The 14471-nt window shown below is 38.4% G+C and overlaps 1 protein-coding gene across 8 annotated transcripts in view; it reads right to left on the reverse strand.

Moving 5' to 3' along the window:
• The window catches only part of GRIN3A (glutamate ionotropic receptor NMDA type subunit 3A), a 156103-nt gene that overhangs the window by 93915 nt on the left and 47717 nt on the right, over positions 1-14471 (reverse strand). For all 8 annotated transcript variants that reach the window (XR_014824944.1, XM_021066896.2, XM_021066903.2 and 5 more), the window contains one exon: positions 69-1116. Coding sequence is in view for 7 of the 8 variants with exons in the window: in XM_021066896.2 (XP_020922555.2) it covers positions 69-1116 (1048 nt within the window). In the remaining variant the exon portion in view is untranslated. The remainder of the gene's footprint in view (positions 1-68; positions 1117-14471) is intronic.

Below are 14471 nucleotides of genomic sequence, written 5' to 3' on the forward strand. Positions count from 1 at the left end.
CATAAGACACAATAATATATGAAATCATAATAGATAATAAGGAAATTCAGAGTAAAAAGAAGTATTACCTTAGGATCATGTATTCCAGAAAGCTCTTCGTAGATCTTCTCACCTACCATGACAGCAGCCAAATTCGCTGTGTACGTAGAAAGGCAAAACATACAGAAAATGGCCCAAAGGTTCATCAGAAACCTTCCAGTCCAGCATTTTGGGGGTTTGATGGCTGCTGTTCTACCAAATAAGAGGGCATAACAGACATTCAAGGCTGAAGAGAAGGAAAACACTTTATTTCTATTCCGCCCCTTGGGAGTCATACCAAAGGGACTCTTCCATTCATACAGAGTGAGGAAGATGGCAGTGATGTGCAGCGCCACAAAAATCCCCAGCCACATTGTCCAGTGGAGTGGCCACATGAAGGCTCCAATGGGAGCTGCTGTGTCTCGGGTCCTCACTAAGATGCCCAAGCTGGTGGAGAAGAAAGGACTGGTGAAATCTATCACCTGGCTTCGTGCAGTATTGATGCTGAAGGAAGTGACTGCCATGTGGGCTGACCCACTCAGGAGATCACCAACCAGTCCAGTCCAGTGCCCATTTTTCCAGGCTCCATATTTGCCATCCCCAACAATATAGAGATCAAAGTCAAAGTTCATGTCTTCTGATAGCTTTTCTAGCAGATCAATACAATATCCATAGCAGCACTTCTTGAATTTGAAGGGCACTGTATCATTACCACTATGGAGGCTGTTAAAAAGGCTGTCCAACATGGAAGAATCATTAGTCATGGGGTCTAGACAGAGCTGGCCAGCAGGGCACAAGCCTTCATCGTCTACCTCCCGTGTGAAGACAAATGGATGCTCGATCAGTGTAACCACTCGCAAGTGTAGCTTGCTTGGGTGCTGAAAGTGGGTTTTGTGCCTCTGGGCCTGCTCTGGCCATATTCCATAGTCCATGACAATCTTCCCCCCTTGCCAGCTGCCCAAGCGTGTCCACATTGGCTTTCCCATAGGGTCATGTTGCAGATTCCAGATGAAAAAGTTATTCTCTGAGCTGATGATAGTGGAATCTTTTACTCTGATGGAGCCACTGAGGCCTCTGAAAGTGGTGTTGGCTAGAAACCTGGCAAAGAGGAACAAAGGCAAAAAGTAAGGAAGAGATGTGAGGCCAAAGTCTGGAGACAGTGCTCATCTTTGCTTCTCTGTCTTAATAAAAATAAACTCTCTTTTTTTTTTCGTGGTCTTTTTAAGGCTGCACCCACAGCACATGGAGGTTCCCAGGCTAGGGGTCTAATCAGAGCTGTAGCCACCAGCCTACACCACAGCCACAGCAATGCGAGATATGAGCTGCGTCTGCAACCTACCATAGCTCACCACAATGCCGGATCCTTAACGCACTGAGCAAGGCCAGGGATCGAACCCGCCTCCCCATGGATGCTAGTCAGGTTCGTTAGCCACTGAGCCACAACAGGAGCTCCTATAAAGTCTATTTTTTAAAAAGGCATTGTCTACAGTTACTACAGGAGTTAATAAGCTGGACTCTTTCTAGGAGGAGAGTCCTATTTCATTGAACAAAAGAGATCTCACTCTTAGGTTCTAACACCTGGGCTGGGTGCTAGACTCTTAGTCTTACTCCTAATCTCTCTATTCCTAGTTAAGGGATGTGTTAATTGTCTTCTATCATAAACAGTTTATACACGCTCACGAACTTCCAAGCTTTGGAGAGTCTCAGCATCTTTAGTATGTCTCATTTCTACTGTTCACCACCTTCAATTGCAAATAAATCAGCTTAATAAATATATTATTTTGGATGCAAGGAATGAATTTTAATAAGTATGCACATACTTTTATAATTGCTTACAAACTGCATTCGTAATTCTAGAAAATAGCCAAATCTTGTTATAAGTGTTTCTCTTTTTAGAGAGGAAACAATCCACATGTCTGTCCCCACGAGGCCATTCAAAGCTGCATGTTGGATACCATCCATGGAATAAAGAAAAAGATGATAAATAGACTTGCAGTTCTCAGGATAGCCTCAGGCTAACCTCCCTCTAAGTCATTAGAGAAAAACAATTGGCTCTGGCTCTAGAGAGAGCTTCTGCCAGAAGTCGAAGAAAGGAAAATTACCAACTGAATGATATACTGATTCTTAACCCTGTGAACCAGGGCCCTGTCCGTATCTGTTCTGGTATAAACCAAGGAGAGAAATGCTTGGTCAGAGTCTCTGTCTTTTTTGAGTCTGGGAAGATAAGACAATACAAGGCAGCATACAACCCCATGGCACCTCTGTACTCTTAACTCTGGCTTTGTGTCAGAATAAAAGCCCACACTTTGATATCAGACACAACTGTGTTTGAATATTGGTCCAACCACTTTTGAGCAAAATTGGGGAAATAATTCCATTTTTATTTTTAAATTACTTCCAATGCAAGGGTTAGAAGTAATTCATGTCAAGTATATACCACACTTTTTGACACAGAACAAATGTTCCAGATATGATAATATTTGATGTCATTCAAATTTTTTCAATCAAGACTGTCCCCAGATCACTTTTCTTAGTCTTTTCATAGAAATTTTTTAGCTGGAGAGACAAAGTATAGCGTTATGATAAACTCATAAAGGGTACTCAAGACACATTTGAAATTAAAAGAAGTTAAATTGAAATGTGAACTGTATCACAGAAGATTTTTTTGAGGAGTCGGATAATAAAATTCCAGATTCTTAGCAAAACACATTCATCCACTGCTTGTCACAAACATTACTCCATAATTTATAAATGCAAATGCAAGTAGTAAGAAGCTATACTGCCACAGAAGGAACACAGAAAAGCCAGAAAGTGTGGAGAATGTACTAATTTTCATTAGTGATATAAACGTAAATCACTTTTGACGATGCTACTATCACTAAATGCAATGAAATTGCTCATTTTGGTAGATTGCATATAATGGTAATCATTCATATTAGCACTCCCCAGTGGGACTCTACCACTTAGAATGAATTCTATTTTGCAACAAGTAATGAAGTATCAGTTATCTTAGACTTTACAACAGTTTTCTGATTCTTTAGGGAAGTAGAAAATCATTAAAATATACAGATTAATTAATTGATAACTACCTAGGTACTATAAAAGGGTGACTATAACTGTGTTTCTGATGAGCAATCTACTATTAGATTTGTTAACACATACACACGCACACTGATATAACCTAGGGAATAAAATAAAATAACTAGTAAACAGGTTAATTTTATTTGGTCAGTGTAGTGATCGGGAAAGTAAAGCTGGAGAAAGAGAAACTCTTCTTTATTTTAACAATATGTGGGGCTGGGTGATTACAGACTTTTAACTGGATGGACCTACAGAGACCACCACTGGGTACATATGTATTTGAATCATCTCAGAAATGATGTCTTCAAGAATCTTTCAGAGATTATATGTCCCTCATTCTAGTAAAACCAATTCCTCATTATTGATGTTAAACAACACTCAACATGGCTATAACTAAAGGACAATGCTCAGTTGTCTTTGAGGCATTCGTCTGTCACAGAAAGACATAACAATCAGTATCTAGATGTTTTCAATTTCCCCAGAGTAGGAAATCCAGTGTTTGTTGCACTATGCAATTGGTACCAATAAATTGGGTCTTAGAGAATCCCCATTTATGACAGATTATTTCTATTTTATTTTCAGTTTTACAGAGAGGGAAAATTGAATTATTTTACTGATAGCTTTAGTTATCGTCACCTTCACTATGTATTCCTTGTAATGGAATGACAATGAATAGCAAAGTTTGAATACTCACTATATTAGCTAAAGATTAAAATGTTGAAATCTTGCTTTTATTAAATGGATTTCTACCGTGTTCCTTTTTATCTTGCCTTGGACTTTTCTTGGATGAACAAGAAAAAGGAAAATCAGGAATAATTTTATTGGCAAGATAAATTGATAAAAATACCAGGCACTGTTCTTAGTATGAGTTATAGAGATGAAAGACACACTCACTGTTCCCAAGAAGCTCTAAGTCTAGTGATGCAGAGAAAGAAAGGCAACAGACAGTATAATAAGCAACATGATGGAGGTAAACCTGGGTACCTTTAAGACAGAAAGCAAAAGCACCTGTGCATTCCACTCAAGGGGTGATAAAGAAAGCTTCTTAGAGGAGGAGGTGCCAGAGCTGAATCTTGGAGAAGGAATTACAGTTAATGAGGAAGAGAAGCTGGGGACTGAAGCTGTCAACACAGGGAAATGCATGTACAAATGCCAGAGACACAGAAAGCAAGATGCATGATGATAAGCAGTGAGAAATAAGGCTGGAGATGAAGGTGGGAAATAAATTACAAAAGGACTGAGGTCACAATGAAGGTAATGGAGATCTATCAAGAGAACTGTGTCTGAGGAGGGACGGGATTATTAATCTTGATTTTAGAAAGATTTTGTGGAGTTCCCATGTGGTTTAGCATGTTAAGGATCTGGTGGTGTCATTACAGTGGCTGGGATTGCTGCTGTGGTGCAGGTTCTATATCCCTGGCCCGGAACTTTGCATGCTGTGGGCATGGCCCCGCAAAACAAGAAAGATTTTGTTTTTCTGCTAGCTATATAGGAAATTTTGGAAGGAGAAAGGAACTGAGTACAATGTCAGATATAATGAATAACACTCTTTTCATCCCCTTACTTCCTCTCTTCCTCTCTGTTTCACAAGGAGCTCAAGATGACAAGAGCCAAGGAAATAACAGAAATGGAGAAGAAGGCACAATCAAAAGATACATAGTTTCAAAAAGAAAAGTAGTAATTTTAAGATGGTCAAATGCACAAGGCTACATTTAGTTCACAAACGATACTAAGAATGTATAAAGCTCGGCTTGATGAAAGGTCATCTAAATAAGATCTGGAATATTTAGTTGAATATCAGCTAAATGTAAGCCTACAGAGCACTGTAGATATTAAAAAAAAAAGAAACAGAAAAATAATTTCTAATTCTTTTAACAGTAATTTAGAGCCTGGGTCACAGGGACCAACAATACCACCATGTTCTGTTCTGATTGCAGTAGTGCTCCAGCCTAACTATGAATTCTCAATAAATCTTTCAGTTCAAGAGTATGATGAGGAAAGGTAAGGAGGTTGAAAATTTAACAGGGAGTGGTAAGTATAACAGTTTGATTGGAGAGCAGAGAGAAAAATATGTAGGTTGCAAGTGCACTACTGAGGCTTTGCATGTCCACTTTATGAGACTGGATTTTATTTAATAGTTAAAGGGTAGCCATGAGGATTTCGGAGCAGAGTAATGCTATAACCAATATTACATTGGCAATACTGAACTGGGGATAGGTAAAATGTGTACGTGGGAAGGAGGAGATGGTGACCAGGAGACCACTTGGAAGACTATTACAATGGCTTTGTCATGGCATGATAAACGCTTGGATTTCACTCCGTGAGTGAAAATCTGGTTCAGCATTGTGCAGAGTGTTTAACAAAGCAGCTCAGGTATACATCACTTTTATTAGCAAACCTCCCAAGATACCATTCTGCTTGAAAGAGTGAAGCTCATTAGTTAATCTGCATGGAGGTAACTTATTATTTTAGTAAAAGCTTCCAATTATGTCACTAAGAATATGTGTTGATTTGTATAGGAGCTGAGATAAAATCTGCACTTTTCAAATTATGTAAAAAATGTTTTTGAGACAGTTCACAAACAGAAGCAAGATCAGTGTTTGTTTTTAATATGTGTTTTAGAAGCCCCATTTGCACATGAAACTTAAATACTGATTAGAAGATTTTCCTGTTCATCAAAACAAATAAACAAAGATGTTAAAACCACATTTTACCCATCCAATCATTTGTTCATTTACAAATACTTTGGCCAGGCACTGTTCTAGGTTCTAGGAGATACAGTAGTAAATAAAAGAGACAAAAATCTCCATAGCTTCTATTCTATTGAAGAAGACAGAGTAAACATGATAAAGAGGGCCTATGTATGGGATATTAGAGAGTGCTAAGTGCAATGGAGAAAAAAAATGAGCAGAGTAAGGAGATAGGATGTGTCAGGTTTGGCAATGGTAGGGTGGAGTTGCAGCTCTTGGAGAAGTTAATATCTGAGTAAAGGGCTGAAGAAGTTAGGAGCCCATCAGAAGGATATCTGGGAAGAGCATTCCTTGAATAGGGAACTAGTCTGATGTCCTAGAGTGGGACTGTGTCTGGTCAGCAAAAGGAGTGAGGGGCAGGGACTTGAAGATGACGTAAGAGAAAACTTACAGAGAGTGGGAGTTGAGGAAAATACGATTTTGTGGGTCACTGTAAAGTCTTTGCTTCTTCTCTATGTGAGCTAGGAGGCCACTTGTGGGTTTGAGCAGAGAAGGGATATGATATGACTTAAACTTTAAAATCCTTCATCATAGTGCCAAGTTGAGAATGGACTATGAAGAGACAAGAGCAAAAGCAGAAAGATCAGTCAGGAGGCTGTTTCAAACATCCAGACAAAAGGTGATAATGGATTAAGACCTAGGTGGTAGCACTGGAGGTGGAAAGAATTAGTAGATCTTGATAGATTCTGAAGCTGAAACTGACAAGATTTGCAGGTGGCTCAAATATATTTGCTAGGAAAAGGACAGGTAAGGATGACACCAAAGTTTTTGCCCTGAGCAGGTAGAAGGATGGAGTTGCCATTAGTTAAGATAAAGAAAACTACAGAAGAATCAGGTTGTGAGGTGGGTGGGAACCCCCCCAGGAGTTCAATTTTGCTAATGTTAAGTTTGAGATAATTTATAGGTATCCAAACGAAGCTGCCAAGTAGGTAGTAGGAGGTGGTCTAGAGTTCAGGAAGGAAGGAGGACTGGAGATACAATTTGGGAACCATAACTCCATATATGGTGTTTAAGGAGACCAAATAAAATCACAATGATGAGCAAGTGTAGATGAGAAGAAGTCCAAGGAGTAAGTGGGGGGTCACTTCAACATTTGGAGATGATGCAGGTAAGGAAGAACTAGAAAGGAAACAGAAGTAACCAGAGTCATGGGAGAAAAGGCTATGTTGTGTTCTAGAAGCCAAGTAAAAAAGACGTTTGGGAGTTCCCGTTGTGGCTCAGTGGTTAACGAATCCGACTAGGAACTGTGAGGTTGCAGGTTCAGTCCCTGGCCTCGCTCAGTGGGTTAAGGATCCGGCGTTGCAGTGAGCTGTGGTGTAGGTCGCAGATGCGGCTTGGATCTTGAGTTGCTGTGGCTCTGGCGTAGGCCGGAGGCTACAGCTCTGATTGGACCCCTAGCCTGGGAACCTCCATATGCCGCAGGTGCAGCCCGAGAAAAGACAAAACAAATAATTTAAAAAAAAAGATGTTTGAAGAAGGGGACAGTGATAAACAGTGTCAAATGCTTCTAACAGATCAAATACAATGAGGACTGAAAATTGACCATTGGCGTTAGAAACTCATAGGCCACTGGTGACTTCATGAGAGTAAGTTCAGTGAAGTGTTGGCGCTTATTGCTTCAAGAGAAAGAGAGAAACTGGAGATAACTCTTTAGAGGGCTAGGCGGTAAAGAAAAGAAATATGGAATAGCGGTGAACTAGAAAAATCAAGAGAAAAAAGTGTATACGTATTTGAAATAAGCTCAGGTTTTTATGCTAATGAGTAAACACAGAAAAACTGTTGGTATAGTTTTGAAAGAAGAGAGAGAATTCCTGGGACAATGCCCTTGAGAGGCAAAGGGATTGCGCTCTAAGTCGCAAGTGGGATGATGCTCTCTGCTCTGACAAAAGATCACTGACATGAGAGAAATGGAGAGAATACAGCGCCCAGAGGTAAGGAGTGGGTGGATGTGGACAGGAGAGCTTGTGGAAGTTCCCTTTCGGCTACTTTAACTTATTTCAGGCATTTGGAAAGTAAATTGCAGAGCTTATTATACACTCCTCTTATAAGTCATTTGAGAGAAGTTTCATTGTACTATTTTCAAAATGGAACCAAAGGTACTCTTAAAAGTACAGAAAGCAAAGAACTTTCATGACAAATGTATTAGATCAATTCCAACTAAAAAGCTTATTGTTTTGTTTTCCCACTTGAGTTTTTGAGAGTTGGTTGTAAAGCTAGCTGGGCCTGGTGATTTCTAAAAAATTGTAATTTTTCAATCATTCTTTCAATCTCTTCTATTAAGCTGTACATTTCTCTGGATCCATTTTGGCAAATTATATTTTCCTAAGAATTTGTTGCTATAGAATTACATATAATATCACTTATACTAGCTTTAGAACTTCTCAATTAATTTGGCTTTTGTTTTATTTTATTAATTCCTTTAGACCTCCTCCCACTTCTTCCTTCTCTAGTTTTTCGGTCTTTGTGTATTCTTTAATAATAGAATGTTAATAGCAGTTATTTTAATTTTTCTGATTATTTACATATTCATGTATTATTTTTACTTTTTAAAAACTTGCTCTAAACATACTAAAGTTAAATAAAAATATCCAACTATAAATAATGTTCCCATATTCCTAGAGATTTTAAGAGTTCTTAGAGATTTTACTGCCCCCTGATTTTCTTCTATCTTATTCAGCATATAGTTTTACTAATATTATGTTTTTATGTGTATTATAAATTTGTCTCTTTTCTTGTTTTGAAGTTGTTCTATCATAGTCACATTATTTCCAGTCTTCATTTTGGAGACATGGAAATCTACCTTTGTGTTGTTTAAATGCATTAGCATCTTCATGTGTCTTCTTCCATGCCTAGTTGGTTATAAGTCATATATTTATTTCTGCTTTGATTTTTTTCACTCAACTTGTCTCTTCACATAGCTATTTCTCTCATTTGTTTTTTATTTCTTTTAAAATTACCCTCTTATCTTTGCTTTTTTCCCCCTCCTATTATAGTTGCCTTCCATCAATCATAGCTGTATCTGGGAATATCAATTTTGCTCTATTAAACCTTAAAATTTATTTTTCCCCTTTGGGAACTTTGTATCATTAAAATCTCTGTATCCTTATTCTCTTTTATCTTGAAAAATGAGCTGGATTTCTTTTCCCATGATTATCTCATCATGTTTAATACTTTCCCCTAGAGGAATGTGAGATTTGTTCGTCCTCCATAAAGCTCTATAAAATGTTTTAGCCTACAAGAACTTAATTTTGATATTTTGCCATTGCCTGATTAGAAATCCTTGGTTATGTTACTGCTAGTGACAGTCTCCCAAACTTTTAATTTAGCTCTAGATCTACTGACCAAAGCAGAAAACTCAATAAAGCTCTTTTAGTATGAGACAAAGGAATAGTCTTTAATTTTCCTCCTTTTTCTGGAAGAAGAGTTGGGAAGAGATCTATTGATATTCAGCTATCTCATCTTTGGGAGCTCCCTCTATGGCACAGCAGAAACTAATCTGACTAGTATCCATGAGGATGCTGGTTTGTTCCCTGGCCTTTATCAGTGGGTTAAGGATCCAAAGTTGCCATGAGCTGTGGTGTAAGTTGCAGACACAGCTCAGATCCTGCGTTGCTGTGGCTGTGGCACAGGCTACAGCTCCAATTTGACCCCTGGCCTGGGAACCTTCATATGCTGTGGGTATGGCCCTAAAAAATAAAGAAATTTCATCTTTTGTTCATATGATCCGTATCTACAGTCATGCAATAAGTCTTCTAATCAAAAAATTCTCCTAAATTCTACACTTTTGCATTGTCACAAGCTCACACTTATATAGTTTTCCCCCTGCTCTTTATCACTAAAGAGTCTCCAGACTATTCTTTCTTTGGCTAGTCTTCTGTTTTTTAGAAAACTTACACCCAATTCTGATTTTTCAGAACTTCCACAGACCTGCAGTTCTCTACATTATTAACTATTTATGTATGCTATGTTTGTATTTTAATCCATGTGTATGCTTTTTCTTAATTTTTTAAGACTTTCCCCTAAGCCTTCTTATTCTCTAAATTATTCTCATTTGCATCTCTTCCTCAAGCTCTAGATTTTTTCCCCTTCCTCCAGTATTCACACAGTTTCTGGCATGTAGGTTGGTCTATGGTTCTCTCATTATTCCTTTAATGGTCTCTATTTTATTTTCTCTGAATTTTGTCTTTCCTTCTTTTTCTCTCCCTCTCGCGCTTCCTTTTGGTGGACTTTATATAAAGGAAATAGCAATATTCCATTGTGTGAGGAAGAGATCTTGGTTTACATCAACTACCCTCTGAAATTCATCTATTTATTTCCATTTGTTTTTTAACCATCTCTTCCCCTTTTTTATAGCCCTGGAGAACATCTATTTGTATAGTCAGCTGTTTGTAGTACAGCTTTCATTTTGCGACCTCTTTCGCCAGAGCAGACCCCTGTGGTATCTGCCTCCCCTACATAATAACATGAATTTGCCATCTTACCCACAGAGCTTACCCTTGGTCCAATTCAGTGAGAGAACATTTCTTTGCTTTTGTTCTCCACAGATGAGATGACTCTCCAAATGTGACATTAAATGTAGATGATTTCTTGAGCTCTCTACAAAATGCTTCCTTAACTGTCCTCTCAAATCCTCCTTAGCACCGTAAAGTATAAGTTATTTACAGCTGATTAACCCCATCTTTTCTAGACCATGAGACCCTCAGAGGCATGGACATTCCAACAGAATGTCCAACAGAATCTTTTCTACAGAGATGCTGTGAGGAATGAACAAACCCTCCCTTCCCACGTCATCACTCAAATCATACATGTATCCCTTTCTTAATCCCTAACTGTGGAATGAATTTTCCACAGTTTAAAACCTGCTAGAAGATAGTATTCACCAAAACCAGATCCTGAGGGAATATACATTTTTGAATACATCTTATTTGATAGCCCCATGACTAAGAGAAAATTTTAGACTCAGCCCTTGGCATGACTTAAGTGACACAGAGGGAGGGACAAATTCAAAGAATTTAGCTAAAATAGTCCAGTGACAGAGGTTCCTATTGGAAACTGGGAACAGAGATGTTAACTGTTGGTCCCTTAGATTCATGACTCCAAAGCATGTGTTGTCCAGAAGTATGGACTCCTTGTTAGCCTTGCAGAAAAAGTTAATGGAGGAAGAGCAAGTGGACACACTAGGTCACCCCACAGCAAAAGGTTCTCCTTGTGTATCCCAGGAACCAGTGTTGACATGATCCAACCCCTGGCTTCCATGTTCAATGCAACTGCATTTCTTTTGAGAACATTTTGAAATATAACAGGCTAGCTCATTTGGCTTGGTAGAGGTCTTTAGAATAAGAACATTTATACATGGGTAATTATGTCTCTTGATTTAAATAGTTTTTGGCTGCAAGAATATGAATTACAAAGTCACAGAATCCCAATTAAGGAATGTTTATATTAATTCTGAAGGAGCATGGAACTTGGATTTAGATAGTTTAAATCTTCCCCTGTAAAGTACTAACTGAATGACCTCAGGCATACCACTTAACTTTTTAAGGCAGGAATGAATCCCTTATAATCAAGGAAATTAAAACTTCCAGAGATTAAATAATTTTGCCAGGGTCACAATGCCAGTAAATTGTTGTAAAGGCAAATGGGAATATCTGAAATTAGAATTATATCATGCCACCTCAAGTTCTTCTGGCACTCTTTTAATATGCATGAACTAGGAACAATCATCAATTGATACCATAGGACTTGTGAATGGGTATTTTAGTCTTTTTTTTTTCTTTTCACCTAAAATTATTTTTAAAAATTTTATTAAAGTATGTTGATTTATAATATTGTGCCAATTTCTGCTATACAGCAAAATGATACACACACACACACACACACACACACACACACACACACATTCCCTTTACTTTTTTTTTTTGGGCCGCACCCGTGGCATATGGAGGTTCCCAGGCTAGGGGTCCAATTGGAACTACAGTTACTGGCCTATGCCACCACCACAGCAATGCAAGATCCAAGCTGCGTCTGTGACCTAAACCACAGCTCACAGCAATGCTAGATCCTTAACCCACTGAGTAAGGTCAGGGATTGAACCCGCAACCTCATCGTTCCTAGTCAGATTTGTTTCTGTTGCACCACGAGAGGAACTCCAATATTCCCTTTCTTATATTGTCTTTCATCATGTTCTATCCCAAGAGACTGGATATAGTTTCCTATGCTATAGAGTAGGACCTCAATGCTTATCCATTCTAAATATAATAGTTTGCATCTTGTTTTAGTCTTTTTTTCTAAAGCTTCCCAGTGCCTCATAATACCTGGCATGTAACAGATTCTAAACAGTACATGCAGCATCAATAAGTAAAGCAACATTTACTATTAATGAAAAACCAGTGAATCTTGGTATTGCTTGACTATGTAAGAGTGAAGATGACTGGAGCTTGAAAACTCCTATTTAGGAGAGGAAAGAGTCTCCAGCTCACTGTACCATTCTTTAAAGACAACAGTAGAGGGGGCTTAATAATGCCAGCTAATGCCAGAAGATAATCACTAGTAGAATGGATGTTGTCTCAATGATGAATGATAAACAAATAGCTAGGTTAGAGAAAATGGATAAAAAATAATCAGAGGAGTACACGAACAAAAGAAAGGGCATTGTAAGATTCCTGGGAAAAAGGACCCCTGTTTTCTATTTTTTGTGTCTCCAGAAAGAGCCAAGGGCCTAGCCTAATATTAGTAAGCTTCAACATATGTTTGTGGATGAATAAGTGAATTAATCACTGTCTAATTGATACAGAAATGAACTGCAGAAGCTATTCAGAGAAGAAATTCCATAGCCTGCTGAGAAGCTAGAGTAACAATTATTATCAGGACTATGATTAAACAGCTAAAGGATCAGGGACTTCCTAGGCCAAAGGGAACAAGGTGTCAATCATTGTCTATACTCTTGGAATTCTTTTTTTTTTCTTTTTTTTTTTAAGGGCCACACTTACAGCATGTGGAAGTTTCCAGGCTAGGGGTTGAATTGGAGCTGCAGCTGTCAGCCACGGCCTCAGCCACACCAGATCTGAGCCACATATGCTACCTGCATCACAGTTCAAGGCAATGCCAGATCCTTAACCCACCAAGGAGGGGCTAGGGATCAAACCTGCATCCTCATGGATACTAGTTGGGTTTGTTACCGACTAGCATTAAATGGGAACTCCTACTCTTGGAGTTCTTAAAAGAAGGATAACTGCCTTTGACCAGGCAATGGGTAACTCAGGAGCTCAGGGAAAATAGGGTCATTACCACCCAGGGCCTTAGATAAGCATGGGCAAATGCTTATCCTAAGAACAGCAAGCAAGTCCTTAAACCCCACATTCATTTTCACAAGAGTCTGGTGGTTAGAATGAGATAAGGGAGTAAATGTGGGCAAAGCTCAGACCAGTTTTGAGAAATAACAATTTTTATATCTTAATAGTTTAAAAAATTACTTGCAAGAATTTTAGCTATATTACTTTACTTAGTTAATTTGTTATAGGATTATGATTTTATAAATATGTCATAGCTGATGTTCTGCCATTCAAGTGACATGCAATATGCGTATAAATTGCAAACTCCTTAGCCTAGCATAAAAGCCCTGTGTGGCATGCTATCAAATTAATAACTTTTTCAGAATCATGTCAGATCCTCTTCATAGGCAACCTGAGTGCCAACTGTACTAAATTTCTCTTTCAGATCTTGGCGAATGTGCATATGCTATTTCCTGCTTCAAACCTGAAAACTCCTATTCATTGATCAAGATCCAATTCCAGTGTTTCTCCCTCATCATCAACTCTCCAAGAAGAGTTTGTTATTTCCTCCCCTGTGTTTGAGGAATCACATATCCCTTTGTTTTAAAACTATTGACTTATTTTTCAACCTCATGCACTAAGGCTGCCAGCTCCAAAATGGCAGGATGCAACTCTTCATCAGCTCTACCTCAGCCAAGTTCAAGAAATAGACACAGACTGCACAGAAACACCCTTGAACGTATATTTGTGAAGTTATCGCCAAATGCTAGATTAGATATCATTGCTTTAAGCAATTAACATTTAATAAAACATCTCACAGATATACTGTTGATGGTCATGGTCTGAACTTGGCCCCCAAGTGGCTCTGTCTACATTTAGTTATGATAGATGTTTGCTCTAACATGTTGAAGCCCAGGAAGAATAAAATCCTGTTTACCTGTAAGTATGTCTATATAGTCTGCCATGAGAAATGATTTTCTAGTCTAAAGGCTTATGCTGAAAGAGCCATGTTTTGGGGGATTTCATTAACATTTTAAAATGTTAACAATTCTGTCAGCCTAAACTGAAAATGACTGTGTGAGAAATGAAAGCTTGCATAACTCTGACACTCGCTATTCATGGCTCATTATCCTCATGACTTTCATTCTGCAATGAGGAAGTAGGGTCAGGGCCACAAAATTTAGGAACAATTAAGAAAATTACTATATGCAGATGTGACTTATGGACTGAGAATAATGACCTTGCTAAAAGACTGTATTCAACAAAATAAATAAGGATGATGAAAACCCCACAGATGTTTTATAGCTTAAGGCAGCTTTTCAGTTATTTATTATAAAGAATCTTTCCAGGG

Source organism: Sus scrofa, chromosome 1 (genome assembly GCF_054392235.1).
Source record: "Sus scrofa isolate SSC_HxYL_T2T_F1_AM1 chromosome 1, Sscrofa_HxYL_maternal_Yorkshire_Landrace_v2.0, whole genome shotgun sequence".
NCBI lineage: Eukaryota > Metazoa > Chordata > Mammalia > Artiodactyla > Suidae > Sus > Sus scrofa.